The 19,045-nt window shown below is 38.2% G+C and overlaps 1 protein-coding gene and 1 long non-coding RNA gene across 2 annotated transcripts in view; one reads left to right on the top strand and one right to left on the bottom strand.

Annotated features, from left to right (window-relative positions):
* Positions 1-3,081: 3,081 nt before the first annotated feature.
* On the bottom strand, positions 3,082-4,384 carry LOC310717801. Its single transcript, XR_014530926.1, has 2 exons — positions 3,435-4,384; positions 3,082-3,379 (listed from the first exon to the last, which is right to left on the bottom strand). It is a non-coding gene; the product is annotated as an uncharacterized lncRNA (long non-coding RNA).
* Positions 4,385-4,997: 613 nt separating this feature from the next.
* itgb1b (integrin, beta 1b) overlaps positions 4,998-19,045 on the top strand; it is a 51,192-nt gene continuing 37,144 nt past the window's right edge. The window contains exons 1-2 of the mRNA XM_083525681.1: positions 4,998-5,314; positions 17,400-17,466. Of these exons, the coding sequence (XP_083381807.1) occupies positions 17,400-17,466 (67 nt within the window). The 5' untranslated portion in view covers positions 4,998-5,314. The remainder of the gene's footprint in view (positions 5,315-17,399; positions 17,467-19,045) is intronic.

Below are 19,045 nucleotides of genomic sequence, written 5' to 3'. Positions count from 1 at the left end.
CACACTCATTTAAACAGACTCCAACCGCTCCACTATGGGTGAGAGCAAAGCGCTGTCTAAGGACACTAGGGACAAATTGTAGACCTGCCCAAGGCTGGGATGGGCTAAAGGTCAATAGGCAAACAGCTTGGTGAGAAGGCATCAACGGTTTCTATTAGTAACACACTACACCGCCATGGATATTAATCCATGCCGGTGTAGTGTGTTACTAATAGAAACCGTCTTTTTATCATCCAGATGATCCAGAGGAGGCATAGGAGAAGGTAATGTGGTACAATCCTTAGAACTCTATCCAAACTGTGAATAATGGGGTGGGAAACATCATGCTTTGGGGGTGCTTTTCTGCAAATTTGGATGACTGCACAGTATGAAGGGGAGGATGGATGGGACCATGAATCGTGAGATTTGTGAGACATCTGACATCTGTAATTGTAAACAAAGTTTTCTGTACCAAATATTAAGTCCTATTTTTTTATTGTATTAAATACTTATTTCATGCAATAAAATGGAAATTAATTATAAAAAAAAAAATCATACAATGTGATTTTCTGAATATGTTTTTTAGATTCTGTCTCTCACAGTCGAGGTGTACCTACGATGAAAATTACAGATCTCTTTGTTCTGTTTAAGTAGGAAAACTTGAAAAATCGGCAGTGTATCAAATACTTATTTGACCCAAGAGTGAAGGAAGCTGCACACAGGTGGACTATATTCCATGCATGCAACCAGGAAGAGATTGGAGATGTAAGGTGTTGGTGTGAAATCTGGAAAGAGAAAGGAAGACAGAGTTGTGGTGGTGGAATGAGGAAGTACAGGAGCATACGTAAGTAGAAAGAGGTTGGCGAAATAGAATTGGGATTTGCAGAGAGATGACAAGGCAACAGGCGAAGAGGGATATAGCAAAAGCTAAGGAAAAGGCATATGATGAGCTGTATAAGAAGTTAGACAATAAGGAAGGAGAAAATGATTTGTACTGATTGGCTAGACAGAGGGACAAAGCTGGGAAGGATGTTCTGCAAGTTAGGGCAATCAATGATGCAGATGGAAATGTGTTGAGTAGAGTGAGGAGACTGTGTTGAGGAGGTGGATGAAGTATTTTAAGCATCTGATAAATAAAGATAATGTGAGAGAGAGAGAGAGAGAGAGAGAAAGAGAGAGAGAGAGAGAGAGAGAGAGAGAGAGAGAGAGAGAGAGAGGGAGAGAGAAAAAGAAAGAAAGAAGGTTGGACGGTGTGGCGAAAGTGAAGGGCATGGGACTAATAAGGAGGAAGTGCATGCAGTTATAAAGAGGATGAAAAGTGGAAAGTCGGTTGGCCCAGATGACATACCAGTAGAAGCATGGAAATGTTTAGGAGAGCTGGCAGTGTAATTTTAACAAGATTGTTTAACAACATTTTGGAAGGTGTGATTTTGATACTGAAAATATTGACATAAAACATACTGAAATAAAATAATTTCTGTATAGACTACCTCTTCGCAAAATATGATATAATAGACAAAGATCTTGTTGATGCTGGAATATCTGAGGAGGAGGCACACTGTGCTATTAAATCTTTACAGAATAATTACAGAATTCCCAATTGAAAAGCATTTTCTAGAAAATTACTCACCCCTCTTACTAACATGATTAAGAAAGTGCTAGATAGCCAAGTGTTACCATACTCACTGGAGATGCTAACAATATCATTACTACCTAAGCCAGGAAAAGATATACAAAAATGTGTTTCTTATAGTTGCCTCTCAGTTTGCTGAATTCTGACTATAAAGTTTTAGCAAAAATAATTGCAATGCAACTAGAAAATGTCATCCCCAAATTGATCTGCTAATATTCTCTTTCCTTTCCCCTCCTCTCCCCATTTCAGTGTCTCAAGGAATACAGCGCAGTATCAGGTTATAAATGAAATTACTCGAAAAATGAGACTTTTTGAGCGGAGGATGGACTTGCCTCTGCCATTGATTGGTAAAATCAATAAAGTAAAAATGAATATTTACTTATTTCACTGTTTTTCTTTTAAAATTCCTAAGTACTATTTAAGTAACCTTAATAAAGCTTTATCTGCATTTATATGGCATAAAAAAAAAAACAGCGTTACCTAGTCACACTCCAGGCCCCATATGCTAAAGGTGGGCTGAATCTCCCAAATATTATTACCTAGCTTCTCAATTTCGCCGACTGTGGATTTGGATGCAATTAAAGAACACTGATGTGAGATGTGTTTCAATACAGCAATATGAAATGAAAACTAACCCAATATTACCTATTACTTTTTTGAGTGCAAGGAAGATGCTTTCTGAGATTTGAAAAAACCTGTTCTTTTAGATACCTTTGGTGCATGGCAGGAATCACATTCTCTTCAAGGCTTAAACACATTCTTACTTGTGAACACACCTCTTGACAATAATCCTAATATTCCAAGTCCTATTGTTGACAGAATTCTACAAAGTTGGATTAAAAAAGGGAACAAAATGGTTCGTGACCTTTATGTCACGAACCACCACAACTCCTCCCAGCACTCAAGTTGCGCTCACGATTTGTGAAGAGGATGTGTATCGGCTCTTTCAGAGACAGAAGACAAGGAAAGCCCCCGGCCCAGACGGTGTCTCCCCCTCCTGTCTCAAAGCATGTGCTGACCAACTAGCTCCCATCTTCACCTCTATCTTCAACAGATCACTGGAGCTGTGTGAGGTCCCCTCCTGCTTTAAACTTTCCACAATCATCCCCAAGAAACCCTCCATTACTGGACTGAATGACTACAGGCCTGTCGCTCTGACATCTGTAGTCATGAAGACCTTTGAAAAGCTGGTATTGGCCCATCTAAAGAAGGTGACAGAACAGCTGCTGGATCCCCTACAGTTTGCATACCGAGCAAACAGATCGGTGGATGACGCAGTCAACATGGGGCTAAACTACATTCTACAACACCTTGACTGCCCAGGAACATATGCCCGGATTCTGTTTGTTGACTTTAGTTCGGCTTTTAATACAATAATTCCAGGAATTCTCCAGTCCAAACTCTTAAACCTCACTATACACCCTGCCACCTGTCAATGGATCACCAGCTTCCTGACAGGCAGAAAACAACAGGTGAGACTGGAAGATGTTACCTCCAGTATTCGGACAGTCAGCACTGGTGCTCCTCAGGGATGTGTCCTTTCCCCACTGCTATTCTCCCTTTATACAAATGACTGCATATCAAGTGACCCAACTGTCAAACTCCTGAAATTTGCAGATGACACCACGCTCATCGGACTCATCCAAGATGGTGACGAGTCTGCATATGAGCAGGAGGTGAAGCAGTTGGTGTTATGGTGCAGTCAGAACAACCTTGAGCTGAACACACTCAAAACTGTGGAGATGATAGTGGACTTTAGGAAACACCCTAAAGTCCACTATCACCCTAAAGTCCCTAAAGTCCACGGGACTTTAGGAAACACCCTTCAACACCACTTCCCCTCACAATATCCAACATCCCTGTGTCATCTGTGGAGAACTTCAAGTTTCTGGGCACTACCATTTCCCAAGACCTGAAATGGGAATGCAACATAAACTCGATTCTGAAAAAGGCCCAGCAGAGGATGTACTTTCTACGCCAGTTAAGGAAGTACAGTCTGCCACAGGAGCTGTTGATGCAGTTCTACACTGCAGTCATTGAATCTGTCCTGTGCTCATCAATCACCATCTGGTTTGGAGCAGCAACAAAACAGGACAGAAACAGACTGCAGAAAACTGTTAAAACAGCAGAAAAAAATCATTGGTGTTCCTCTGCCCACTCTCCAGGACTTGTACCAAACAAGAACCAGAAACCGGGCAGAAAAAATCATTAATGACCCTTCACACCCTGGTCACAACATCTTCCAGCTCCTCCCTTCTGGCAGGCGCTACAGAACTTTGTTCACCAAAACTGCCAGACACAGGAACAGTTTCTTTCCCCAAGCAATCAGCCTCACTAACAACTGACCATAATTATATTCCCTGCTCATATCTATAAGTACTGCACAGAACTGTCAGTCATCACATCATCTGTATATGTTGCACACACTATGGCTGCTATATACTGTACAAAGTTTTATAGTAAACTCTCTAATCATACCTGACACACAATACTGTCATTTGCACTACCATGCACTCTCACACTTTATGTACATTACTGATCTGTATCCCTACCTAATACCCACACTGTCTATACTGTCTCACATTGTCTGTATTGTCTTGTATTGTCTTGTATAGTCTGTTTTTGTCTTGTCTTGTCTGTTTTGTCATGTATAGGTTTTATTTATGTCTGTACTTTTGAGAGTCACTAACAGCTGGAACCAAATTCCTTGTGTGTGTCAACACACTTGACCAATAAACCTGATTCTGATTCTGATGTTAATGGCATATTTGTAAGCTTCCTTCAATTGTCTGAATTATTTAGCTATTTCAATTACAAATAAGAAATTGGATTAAAAGTCAATCAATTAGATCATTACCGAATATGTCTCAAAAATCCCCTATTGAAAATGTATTGTATGATACTAGACATACTTCTGGCATATACAGCATTCTTATTAATCTCCCAGCCTACCATAAATCTCTAATAAAACAAAAATATGGGTATATGGTTAGAAGAATGCTGAGGATGGAGCTGGCAGGCGGGAGAAAAAGAAGAAGGTCAAGGATGTGGTTTATAGATGCGGTGAGTAAAACAAGGAAGTAGTTAGTTTGAAAGAGGGAGATGTAGAGGACATGGTGGTATGGAGACGGGTGATCCGCTGTGGCGACCCCTAACGTGAGCAGCTGAAAGAATAAGAGGAAGCTCTCATTTCCCATCCAAACGAGAGATGGCATTTGATCAACTAATAAAGTCCTGCTGGAAATGCTTTTATAACTTATAGATTCTTTGTAAGAAAGAAAGAAAGAAAGAAAGAAATAATACACAGCCATGCAGCGTGCTCTATTGTTTTATCAGCTCTTTTAGGGTGTTGTCACTCTTGCATTTCCGCTGTGGGCGGGTTTAAGGAGGAAAGGTGGGCACTATCCGATCCACGTCCGCTACCTAGACAAGCTGCTCTTTTGTGGTACAAAAAGATGTTATGATCGCTGTCCTTATCACCCTAAATACTCATTTTACACCTTGATGCTGCCATAGAAGGTAGCAACAGTTCGTTATAATCGTGTTCGGTCTAGTAAAAAAAAAAAAAAAAAAAAGTTTTAACAGTCAATCGTTTGGCACACTACTCGAGCAGTGAATGAATCAACCACATATAACAACGCCGACAAAGTTGCATTAAAGCCGAGGTCGAGAGATCTTCTGTTGTGGCGAATTCGAACTGAGGTAAGCGTTTAATTAAGTATCAATGGAAAACTCAATTAAACCACTTGTTACAAAGTGTGTTTTTTTTTTTCGCCGGAGCCATTAACTGTTTGTCTATTGTTTAGGGTTCGCTGTAAATTGGGTGGGGTGTTTTTTTGTAACCCTGCACAGGAATAATACACTTATTCGGTTTAATTATTTAGTAGTTTAACATAATTTTACTTGCTTGTTTTTACAGCATAGGTTTGTGGTAATGCTTAAGTGCTCCGGACGACAGGCCCAAGCAGCCGTGGGGGAGAACCTAGGAATATGCTTATCAATCCCTTATCTGGTAGAAGCTCACTTCCGTAAATTCCGAGCCCCTGCTTTTGAAAGAAAGAAAAAAAAACATAGGGTTTTTCAATATTCTGAAAAATTCTGTTGCTACTAAGGCTGAAGAATGCGTTTTATCACGCGTTAAACCCTGAGGCTACTTAAAAGACTGTGTAATATAGTGTAGCCTAAAGTACTTTTGTTTTGTTGCTAGGAAGTGCAATGACTCACTCGTTTAAAATTTACAGCGTAAACGTGAATTTACGGTTCTCCTGTGCAGTGCAAAAAAAGGTATGTGTGTATATATATATATATATATATATATATATATATATATATATATATATATATATATATATATATTTCATTCCATATCCATATTGCTAACTACATTTGACACATTTAAAGTTATCTAATCATGGCAATTATGTTTTGGCTAACAAGGTTCTTAGAATATTCTTGCAGATGTGCTAGTATAGTAGGATATTTTGCAATAATTGTCAGTTTACTCATTGCTTGAAAACACCATACTTTGTGTGTGGGCTGCAACTAACGATTATTTAGATAATCGATTATAATTATTTATTTTTTATTTATTAATTTTTAATAATCGATGTTTTGCTTTTTGTACTTGTATAGAACCCTAATTCAGGGTATTTTTGTATAAAAGTGTACTTTTAAAAATGAATAAAGCCAGATATTGATTTAAACTATCTTTAATTGTAACATTTTAAAGCTTATACTGGCTGCTTGTTGAGGAGTGCATGGGGGATTTCTCCATTGACCAAAATAACTAATGCTGGTTTGTTTGTGTAAAAAAACAAAAAAAAATGCCAAAGCATTTAAGTATGCAAGGTGTAAATTGTGTAAATCAACATTTTGTATTGCTTTTAATTATAAATGCAGATGGCAAGTTGATAACCATGCTTTAAAAGTACATTTTGTTAGCATCTGAATACATTTAAGCATCTGGATTATTCCATTAAATCCATTTTTATTTGTATGGTGTTTTTAACAATAAACATTATCTGTGTAAAGCTGATTGGAGACAATGTGGTGATAAAGAATAAATAAGATTGTTTTTTATAAATGTAAGTTTTTCCCTGATGAGCAAGCCGGTGGCGACTGTGGCAAGGAAAAACTCCCTGAGATAGTATAAAGAAGAAACCTTAAAAGGAACCAGATTCAAGAGGGAACCCATTCTTATCTGTGTGGCACTGAGTGTCCATTTATTACAGATAAACAATGTTGGTTTGCATTGTTACTGATCAGATTTACAGTATATCACATTTGAAAACAGAAGTTAACTGTTGTGGTAGACAAATGCTATAAAAAGATAATTGAATGGAGAAACACAGCAAGCTAACGGGCTTGATTACAAAAAATAATGAATAAATAAATATAAACATACAGCTCAAAAAAAAGAGACTACTGCAAAAAGTTATTCTAAATTCAACATATAACTTGTTAGAGTGTATATTTAAAGGAAATGATAACCCAAGATCATGCAGTATTTGCAGAGCTTTATAAAACAAAATGCAAATAATTTGAAAAAAAAAAAATAGTTGCCTTGGATAAATAACCAGCCAAAGACCAAAGAAACCAGTATTTGGTGAAATAACCCCAATTTGCAATTATAGCTTTCGTGCATTTTGGCATGCTCTCTAACAGTTTTTAACATTGCTTTTGGGTAAAATTATACTAATCTTTTTGTTAGCTTTGCTTGATAATTTGACCATCCATCTTCCTCTTGATTACATTCCAGATGTTTTCAATAGGGTTTAAATCTGGAGATTGGGCTGGCCATGACAGGGTCTTGATCTGATGATCCTCCATCCAGACTCTGATCTGGCTGTCTGGCATGGTGCATTGTCCTGTTGGAAAATTCAATCCTCCGAGTTGGGGAACATTGTCTTGGCAAAAGGAAGCAAATGTTCTTCTAGAACAACCCTGTGTTTGGCTTGATTCATGTGCCCTTCACAAAGACAAACCTGTCTAATTCTAGCCTTACTGAAGCACCCCCAGATCATCATTGACCCTCCTCCTTATTTTACAGTTGGTGCATGACATTGTGGGTTGTAGGCCTCTCCAAGTTTTCATTTAACCATAACCGTGTCAGGCAAAGCTAAAAATTGGACTTCTCAGAAAAGATTACCTAGTCCACTACACCCCAATTCCTGTGTTTGTTTGGTTTTTTGCAAACTTTAGCCGGGCTCTCCTTTGCTTTTTTTTTTGCTGATTGACATTCGAATAAGTTTGCGGTCATCTCGCTTGTTACTGGCCGATTTTCGGCCTCTCCCAGGCTGTAGCTTTGTTGTTCCTAGTGTCTGTTGCTTGATCTTGTATCTTGTAAACTGCCGTCTTTGAAATATAAAGGATAGAAGCAACTTGACGCTCACCGAATCCTTGTGCCAGTAAAGCTAGGATTAATCCTTTTTTTTCCCCACTTAACTTTTCACTGTTTTTGGCATGCTCATTTATTTTTCATTTTCAATAACCTTTTAAAAGACTTCTAGTACTTTTTTTTTTTTTTTTTTTACCATCCAATTAGTCACAATGCAAGAGAAATGTTTATTAAAGCATTTTTTTTCTTCTCTTCTACTGTTCTCCATTAAATAGGATTGGATTCAGGTGATCAACAAATCAGTAGCATCATTAAGCAGAATGAGGTTTGCTTGAGTAGAAATTAAAAAGACTGGCATGGGATGCCATTGTAAGAGTAAATTGCAGTAGTCTCATTTTATTTATTTATTTATTTATTTATTTTTTGAGAGAGAGAAAGAGGTATATATACACACACACACACATACATTGGTGTACAAATGCCTACACATTCACTGAAAACCAGAACAGTGACAAAAAATTTAATTGTTTACTGCAGCAGTTAAACATGCTCCTGAGGTTCCAGTGACCACTGTTCCTGCCTCTCTTCCCTCCCCGGATCTTCCCACTTTGTCCAGGCCTGCCGCTGGATAGTGTTTTCTTCGATTGGAGGCCACTCTGTGCAACTGGGGACAGTTTCTCATCAACGCCTTGAGTGGTTCCATGAAATTCCGGAATAAGAATCCGAGCTGCCACAGTCGCCACCGGCTTGCTCATCAGGGACAAACTTACACTTACATCTTAATTTTTTTTTATCAGCACATTATCTATGTAAAGCTGCTTTAGAATGTTCATTGTTAAAAGTGCTATACAAATAAAAATGAATTGAATTGAATTTGTGCTGATGTAAATGGGCTGTGTTGGGGCAAGCATTCATAATGATGTGGGCTCTCAAGATGAGGCTCTCTATTGTGCGATGATGAGCTCAGCCGCTTCCTTCCTGTACACAGATTCTTTTTCAGTCATCACTTCAGTGTCTCATCAGACACTTTGATGATGGTGGTGTTCCTGGGAAGCCACACAATTGTGGCTGAATGTGTAGGGACTGGGGCTCGGCATGCAGACCTGCAGAGTATATGTGTTATGGTTATTAATGATTAAGTGATGGTGGTTCCATATTCTAATAAATTGGTTAACCTAGTTTGTGTTAAATGCTTTGCTATAGTTGATAAAAAGCATTCAGAATATAGCTTGTCTTGTTTTTGGGTATGTGAGAGCAGTGGAGTGGAGTGGCTGGTATGATGGCATTGATGTGTCTCATGATTCTTACAAATCCTCCTAGTCTGTAGTGGTTTGTTCCTTCCAAAGGTCCAAGAACGAACCACAAATGATGCGGCAGCAGGATCATGGTTGCTTAAGGCTCACTGATGAGTGTAAGGCCTGCACTTGTCGCATCAGAAGAACTTTTAACACCATTAAAGAACTATTGTAGCACAAACAATAGCACCAGTCCCACATTGCCACACCACAAAAACTATTCACCAGTTGTTGGATGATCATGACTAGGAGATGTGTGTGAGAAAATAGCAGGTTAATACTTATTTAAACACAAAATACACCTTACTGAATGCAAGTAAATTAGTCATATGTTAAAGTTTAGTGGTTCATTTGGGAATCCTGATTTATCGTATGTCTGGATTTGTTTGATATATATATATATATATATATATATATATATATATATATAAACTTTCTTTTGGCTTCTCCCATTAGGAAGCCGAAAGACAATGATAAATGAGTTTTAGAAACTGAACAATAACAGAAAGTATGTCAGGCTAAGGTAATTGAACCACATAGCAAAAAGTAGCATAAAGACTGATTTACTTTTTTCACTATTGTTCTAAAGATATAAATAAGAAATAAGTAATTTATTATAATTTGAAGCATGGAGATGTTTAGGCGAGATGGCATTGGAGTTTTTAACCAGGTTAATTTTGGAAGTTGAGTGGACGCCTGAGGATTGGAGGAGGAGTGTGCTGGTACCAATCTTTAAGAATTAGGGATATGTGCAGACCTGCAGTAACTACAGGGGAATTACGTTGATCAGTCACACCATGAAGTTATGGGAAAGAGTAGTGGAAGCCAGGCTGAGAGATGATGTGATCATCTGTGAGCAACAGTATGGTTTTAGAAGCCGAAAGAAGTGTTCTTCAGGTGGATGTTAATTTGGTTGATTAGGAGGCGAGATTTGGAATGTAACTAACAAATGTTGTGGGCATATATCATTGATAACCATGTCATAACCCTGTCTTTATAGCTGTTTAAGAAAATAGGACTCTTCCTCATTAGTGATTGGCATGGTATGGCAAAATGTGTCACTAAGCATATATGATTCTTAAGAATTTGTGATCACTGCTTAAATCTCTCTTTATCTGTTCATTGTTTCATCCACCCCTTGATTGTTAAAGACATGCGTTTCACAACTGTGTGTCTGTGTTCACAAAAGGACACAGACAGTCTTTAATTAAGGAAATGGTTTAGCAGTTCTGGGGGAGGGGGTAATGGAGTGTAGATATGAGTGTAGGTGGAGACCAGAAGTTTGTTTGTCAGTTTTGCCATTTACAGAACATCCCATGAACACCCTTTCTGGCCAATACAGCAGGGAAGAATGTAGTCTGTGTTTAGTCACCCTAAGCATAAATAATTCCATTGCTGTTTTAAGTAACTACAATTGCTTTGCTTTGGGCACTTATTTTTAATGCACAATGGGAATAAACTTTATTTGTGAAAGAAAATCATAAGCATTTTAGGGGAGATATCATCTGGAGTGTATGTAGGTGGGGGTAGAGGAGTGACTAGGAGGACTGTAGAAGCCTCCAGGCCTAAGAGAGCAGCCTTAACTGCCTAACCAAATATGGGCAAGTATGCATGTCACTTACCAACTCTAGCGCTCGCTCTTCCTCTTTCTTTATTTTTGCTACTCCTTTTCCTGTGTTAGGGTTGACTCATTGCAAGTGGAATGTTGCACCATTACAAATGGTTCTTTCTCCAAAAATGGATTTCAAATTACATGCACATCACAATAGCTAACAATGGTTTAAGCATGTCACAAATATAATACCATATCTCTTTGTAAATTGTAAACTGAGTTACCTACTAACATCCCCTTTTACCTTGTCTCATTTTTGCATGTCATACCAAATGGTTTCAGATTCCCATTGGAAACAGAAAACGTTGTTTTAAATAATAATTTGAATAATGTATTTATTAATTTATACCTAATCAATAAAAAATAAGTATTTAATCCCCAAAACATCCACCATGTGCCACCTATTAACAACACCTTTCTTTGCAAAGGAGCTGTTATTCACAGAAAGTGTTCATGTAAGGTCCTGCCATGACATGCCAGTGCTGTTCAAGTTAGGACTTGGCCACTCCAATGTTCTGAATTCATGTTCTGAAGCATTAAAGCACCCACAATCATACTAGGACCAGCCTGTTTAACTACATGATATTATCTTGTGAGGTGTTGCTTTATTCTTTGTCCTGAATCTTTTTCTTACACTTGCTGTTTTATCCCCATTCCTCCATTTTGCATTCTGCAGCATCTTTTTTATTTACCTTTCCAAAGCACTCCAGAGTTTAGCGAGTGGTGCGTCAAGAGATAATGGTCTGTGGGGAAACGTAGTGCTCCGTAGTTAAATAGACTAAAAGATAATAAATTAGCCGCTTCATTGTTTAAGCTCCGGGGTTCAAAGCGTGGAAAAAAAGTAGCGGTTTATAATCCGGAAAATACGGTAACAGTAATTACATCAGGTGTGAAAATCTTATTCATGTAAAGATTTTTAGGTCTGCAACTAATGATTAATTTGATAGATTTATCAGATGATTATTTATTTAAAACAAAATTTTATTTGAGTTCTTAAAATGATTACCTTTTTTAAACACCGTATTTTTTGGACTATAAGCTGCTACTTTTTTCCCACGTTTTGAACCCCGCGGCTTAAACAACGAAGCGGCTAATTTATGGCTTTTTCCTGGGTTTTTCCCGGTTTCACAAACTTCAAGCCAAAAAACTGAGCGACATACCATTACACCAATGAAATATCCGAATGGAAACGTAAAAAACGCACCTCACCTGTGTTCTGAGCTGCACGCCTTCGGGAGAAAAAACTTCCACCGGTGGTGACTTTTAAACGCACAACGATGCCAAAAGAAAAACTCCCCGAGAGAAATTTTTGTAAAAGGAAGGAGGAAGACAGTGAACAATGAGTTTCTTGGTAGGCTACTGTTTAGATACAAGCCGTTGTAACGCGTTGAGTCAGGGTGAAGGAAGAGCTCGCTAACTCCATTTGCAACAGAAATCATATAAGCACAGACAGGTTTCCAAAACTCGTGCTTTTTTATTTTTCTTGGCAACAGCGTTACGGGTTCGTCAAAGAAACTTAGAAATGAGCATCAGAAAATAATGACCTATTCCTTGGTCTTGCACACATGCAGTAATACCGGAAAAATGTGGCGGCAGGAATTCCCAAAATGCCGCTCTGCTCTTAAAGGAGCCACAACATATTTCACCCGTTACACCATGTAACAGACACTGTCTTTTGTTAAAGCCTGTGTAAAGTTCATTAGTTTCAGTGTAGGCACCTGCGGCTTATAGACAGGTGCGGCTTATTTATGTTTAAAATAAAAATGTCAAATTCAGTACACTTTAAAGTACACTTTTATAAATAAACACCCTGAATTAGGGTTCTATATAGTTATAATAAGCAAACTAAGTGAGGGAGGCAAGATTGAGATGGTTTGGACATGTGCAGAGGAGGGACATGGGGTATGTCGGTAGAAGAATGCTGAGGATGGAGCCACCAGGAAGAAGGAAAAAGAGGAAGACCAAGGAGGCGTTTTATGGATGTGGTGAAGGAAGATGCAGGTAGTTTGGTTGAAAGAGGCAGATGTAGAGGACAGAGGTGTGTGGAGACGGATGATTCGCTGTGCCGACCCCGAGTGGGAGAAGCAGAAAGAAGAAGAAGAAGAGTTATAATAAGCAAAACAGCTCATTAAAAAAAAAAAAATTATCCGATTAATCAAAATAAACAATCGCCTGATTAATAGATCTGTGCAGCTCTAGTTTGCACAGTTTTAATTTAACCCATTACTGTCGTGAGCGAGGTGATTACGCAACCTGATGCTTGCTAGTCACGCCAGAACAGATCCAGTGCGACTGTCCCGAAGTTAGCAAACAGTTTACACATTAGCACTTCATTAAACTATACCATTTTCACATGATTAGGATTATACAGTTTCTGCTCACCGTGCTGATGTTTCTTCTTCATCCGTGACAAGTGTGTTTTCTTGTGAATCACTGTGGTACTCCACCATTACTGGCTGTGTGCGGCTGTGTTATCCTTCAGTTATGCTAACTCGTAACTTGAGAAGCCCAACTAATCAATAACTGCATTCTTTGACAACAAATATTATTTATTTTTTCGATTAGTTGTTGCAGCCCTAAAGATTTTATCACAAGAAAACATTTCTATTAAGTTTTAAAATGTTTGATAAATTTGTATTTTTTTATTAAATAGGCAATGAAGCTGTTATAAGTGCAGCTTATACACTTGACATTGCATTGTCATTTAATATTTTATATTGCCCAAATGTCACTAAACACTGTCATGGTGTGTGTTGGTACTAAAAGATATTGGAAATAGACAGCACTAGCCACCAGACACATTTGATGCTAGCCACCAGCTAAGAACCATGCAGAGATGAAAAATGCACTTTTAATAACAATCAGTACAACCAAAAACCAGTCCTACAACTAAAATTCTTAAATCAGGTACCTTGTGTTTGTAAGTAAAACCTGTTTCACACTTCAAAGCCATTAATAAATTCTGTGGCAGTATTTTAACAGTAAACTTTAGTTGCCAAATAATTAATTTCTGTAGACATTATGCTTTGTTAGAAATCGAATTTCTCATTTATATTCACAAATTTTATATATATGTTTTTTCTAATTTTAGATTAAATTAATATTGGCTTCTTTTCAACAAGATTTTTTCAGAAATTGTTTTTATATGCAGCAACAAAGTGATGTGTGTGCCATCTGCACTCTATTTGGGGAAAAATTTACCTTTTGTTTCAAATCACTTTTGGTTTGATTGGTGCAGCACTGCCCCTAGTGGTCCCCCTGTGGACTAGCACAAATTGCATGCATCTACTTAGGATATTCAGTAGGGGTGGGAGAAAAAAATCGATTCACCAAACTATCGCGATTCTTTTTAAAACGATTTTGAGATCGATTTGTCTACCTCAGAATCGATATATATTTAATTATTTTACTATTCCAAAGAGGTGGTGGGAAGATGTTACCGCTTTTATTCCAACAGAGGGCGAAACGTTTTTTGTCGGCGTCCGTATTAGATGACGACGTATCCATTTTAAGATGGTGCGAGAAAGCAAAACTATTGCAAAGTCAGTGGAGCAAACCCTTTGAGAATTGTTTAACGGATAAATATCCTGCTTTAGTCACAGACAATGTGTCTAATATGGTTATCGCTGCCCAATTAACCGGCTTTCTCCGTATTAAGTGCTACGCGCACACTCATAATCTGGCCTCACAGCGCGCAATGAAGCTGCCCGCTGTCGTGAAGTTACTCGGATGAGTACGACGTATCACTGGATATTTCCATAGAAGTGCTGCAGGACTTCATGTTTTGCAGGAAAAACAAAAGTTACTGGAGCTCCCTGTGCACAAACTTATACCAGACGGTTCAACGAGATGCCATAATAGCTCTCACCTGAGGTGAGGAAGAGAGAGAAGTATATTAGCACCTTGACTGAGTTGAACATTGGAACAGTTTAACGGCACTTTTATTTTATTTTAGAGAGTATTGTTTTTAGTTATTTGTTGCACATTTAAATATTATATTCAAGTTTTTGGTACTTGAAAAGTTTTATGCTTCAAGGTTCTTTATGCACTATGTATGTGTGTGCTCCTGAAATAAAAATTTAGAAAGATGTGATGCATTATTTTTGTTAATATAACTCATACAGTCTTTTTAAGGGTATGATCAAGTATTTGCCATTGTCTAATCTTTATTAAGCAAACAAAAATCACAATTTAAACAATGAATCGCAATAGCTACAGAATCGCAATATGTATTGAATCGGCACAAAAGTATCAGGATAGTATTGAATCGCCAGATTAGTGAATCGTCCCAGCCCTAGTATTCAGTATGATGGTATCACATACCCAGTCGCAAGTGTTGATTAGCAGTGCTCAAATTATAGTTCTTTCATCTAGGGCAGGGGTCGGTAACCCACGGCTCTTCAGCCCCCCTGCTGTTGTTTATTTTTTGTTACACAGTGGACAGTGTTTCAAAAAGGAACAATTCTTATCTTGGCATTTAAGGTAACAGATGTAACGCTGAAAATAAACCTTTAATATGTTGTCGATCAAATCATACGTCACTTACTCTTTATTTCAAGCACCGTGACCCACGAGTAGCTGATATTGGGGTCCAGACCCCTACTCTAGTAAGCTAACTATGGATAAATCTAAAAAAGAAAAATCTTGAATGAAATTGACAGTGTTAAGCTGAGAATTTCCCAGCAGGAGATGAATTAAAAATATTTATTTCAGAACTTTCAGAAAGCAGAGCAGAACAAATGTAACTTTATACAGAAGATACAGTCTCTAAACTTGAGTTGTTAGTTTTGCTGGAAAGGCGTATTATTTGAAAGAATTGTTCATTAAAATATCGGCGCATTCATTTCCAGCATGACTCGCCCATTGCCAAGCTACTCTCCCATGTCTTGCAAAGGACAAAAAAGTATTTTATAATTTGCTAACATCCAGAAATTCCCTCTAATGGCAATCTAGGTGGTATCTAGGCAACTACCTAACGTGCATAAAACAACAAATTGTATTATTAATTTATAGATCAAATGTTTTTCTGCTCAAGGCAAATTGTATTTGCTGGGAGAAAGGCGATAATGGCTCTTTTGTTTGATCGCAAAGGTTACTGACCCCTGTATTATGCATGCTTGGTATAATGCTCCTGGTTAGGGCTGGGCGATATGGCCTAAAAATCTGATTTGCGATAAATAAAGTTTTAAATTTATTTAATGAAGTTTATTTACCATTCTGGGATTATAACCCACTTTGGGTTAAAGTGCAATCAGAAACAACAAGCCAAAAATACAAGATGGCTCCCTGCCATTGTAAATTGTGAAAATAGAACGTAACATAAAATGAGCAAGGTGTCAGGAATCCACCTGCCACGCCCCCTTGCAGTGGCTGTCATTGCTTCCGCGTGCTCCCAAGCTCTCAGCTCTAATCACGCACACCGGGAGCTTGTTATTCACTCTCCCTAAGCTCCTATATAAACTGCTCACTCACCCACGCTCCCCGTCCGTTATTGTATGTGTTCATGCGTGGTCGTGTGTATGCTGCACCCGCTACATACCCTCTCCTCCCGGACTCCTCGCTCACTCCACGGCTGCGTTTTCCTTCCCCAGCGCACCTCGGACTTCCGACGCTTCCCCGTCGCTTTCTCCGCGCCGCGCTTCCTCGATAACGCACCGTGGATGTTATTATTGGACCGCTATTTGCCGGATTATCCCGATCTACGCGGGTATTTTGTGTTGGCTCTGCCTTTGTTAAATAAAGTTTCTGTTTGCTGTTACTCCGGCTTCCGCCTCCGCACCACGCCTAACAAACCTACAAAGAAAAATGTTCTATGAGTGTTCAAATGTGGAACATGATTGAAAATACACCTGAGGTTTTGAGTGATTTTGCCTTTACTTTTCTCCAAAATTCCACAGTAAAATGAGATCAAATTTAAGAGAGTAATAGACAGGGACACTGTAAATAGAAATCATTTGAAAGATTGAGCAAACCTATAAAGAAAAATGTTTTATGAGTGTTTGAATGTGGAACATGGTTAAAAATGCAGTGATGCTTGGAGTGATTTTGCCTTTACTTTTCTTAAAAACTCCACAGTAAAATGAGTGTTTAAGTGTTTGAATATGGTGAATTAAATGATCTGATTTTTCGGTTTCTTAACGGAAACGCCGTTCTGAAGCGTCTTTACATGTATTTTGGTCGCTTCCACCACCCGTACCGTAAGTGTACGATTGGACGGGCAACACTAAACAAAGTGCGGCTGCTTAACCGTGTATTTTCAAGATGCGGCTGTCTTAACTCTTCTTGGGAACGAGTTCTTCTCTGCTTGCTGCCATGTTGTTTGTGTATCTCTATGGCAAACGTGCGGGGGGAGGGGGGCTTGGCTGATTTCGTTCGAAACTACGGAAGCCCATAGGGGAGCGTCGGAGGACATTAAAGAGAAAACCGATTTTTATTCAAACAGATCAATGTAAACTACACATTCGAGTTAATCGATAAAAATCGATTTATCGCCCAGCCCTACTCCTGTTCCATTTCCAATGATTGTTTTTGCATCTGTTGTAGATGAAGGTAAAGGTGGTGTTGGTAGCTGTTTTGCTGGGGTTCTTCTCCTTCTGTTCAGCTCAACTAGGTAAGGTCATACACCACACATTCACACTTCTATGTCTGTCAGCAGGGCAGTATATTCAACCATACATTTATGTATGTTAGGCCAAGTCTACTACATGCACACATGCATGGTTGTTTCAGTCATTATAATCAAAATATTTAATGTGACCAACATCAACGTGGAATCACTGCATTGGGCAATGATATTGTTTCATTTCTGGTTTTTAGAACAACTTATTTAGGAGTATTATTTGTAAATGTATTATCATTTTTTTTTTTTATAGTTTATCTAATTTATTTGGTTCATATGCATACATTTTTGTTAGTTTGCACTCTCTCTTCAGGTCATGATGAAACATTTTATTGTGGTGTGTGAGCCAGTCAACAGGGGAGATTAGTGAAATTAGTTTGATGTGGTTAAAAAAAAATGTTGGTCATTAAAACAGTATTGGAAGAAGCTGAAAGAATAGTGTTATACATTCTGCTTTTTGTTAAAAATGTTTTGGAATAAATCTTGAATGGGATCAGAAATAATTAAAATGCTTTGTGGAATTAAATTAGGGCTGCAACAACTAATCTGTAAAATCGACAATAATTGATAATGAAATTTGTTGCAAAATCCCCCAAAATGGCAAACCTGTCAAATCCCGTTGTCCTTTAACCCCTTAGTCATCAGCGCCGTGCCATTGCTACGATATCCCATTGTTCTCAGGTGTTAATTTTTAGCAATAGATTAAATAAAAAGGGACAAGAGTAACCATGACTAACTATACATCATTCTAAAGGTCTAAGCCTCAAGCAGCGATTTCAGGTAACTGTTTTTCAATGGAAAACATATAATGAATATATTTGCTGAGTGTGTGTAGGCAGTACACACAAACATGCATAAAAAATTTACTACTTACATTATTATTGTAATAACGAGTCACAAACAAATCCACTGCTGCTAATCCCGGTTTATTAGGAAAGATAAGGCTCCACTGAAAACATGCCATGAAGATATTTTTGATTTTAGATGGTTATTCTTTTGTTTATGTCACAGAACTTCGGATGGTGTTTGTGTGTATGTTTTTGACTAACTTTAGCATAAAAAATGACGTCTTGCTGGTAAAAAAGCAAATGTGGATGGTAGAATAAAAACTTTCTTTCGGCTTCTCCCATTAGGGGTCGCCACAGCGGATCCTCCGCACGTTTGATTTGGCACATGTTTTACGCTGGATGCCCTTCCTAACGCAACCCTCCCCAATTTATCTGGGCTTGGGACCGGCACTGAGAGTGGCTGGGGATGGTTCCCTGACCGGGGATCGAACCCGGGTCGCAGCGGTGAGAGCGCTGCATCTTAACCACTAGACCACCAGGGGATGGTAGAATAAAGTGTTAAAAAACAAATGAGACCACACACTAAAAAAAAAAAAACACTAAAGAGGCGGAATCTCGGGCTTCAGTCTCCTCTCTATAGGCAGGTGTCGTGATTTTTTTTTTATTTGTATTATTTTTTTTTTTATTATTATTATTATGCATCGCTTATCATTTCAAACCTTTTATTTTCAGCCAGTAGCATTATGGAAACAAAATTATTTGAGGGAAAATGTAGCCAATGA

Source organism: Silurus aristotelis (genome assembly GCF_946808225.1).
Source record: "Silurus aristotelis genome assembly, chromosome: 22".
Classification (NCBI taxonomy): Eukaryota; Metazoa; Chordata; class Actinopteri; order Siluriformes; family Siluridae; genus Silurus; species Silurus aristotelis.
The sequence above is the reverse complement of the archived record's forward strand: the minus strand, read 5'-3'. Positions and strand labels throughout refer to the sequence as shown.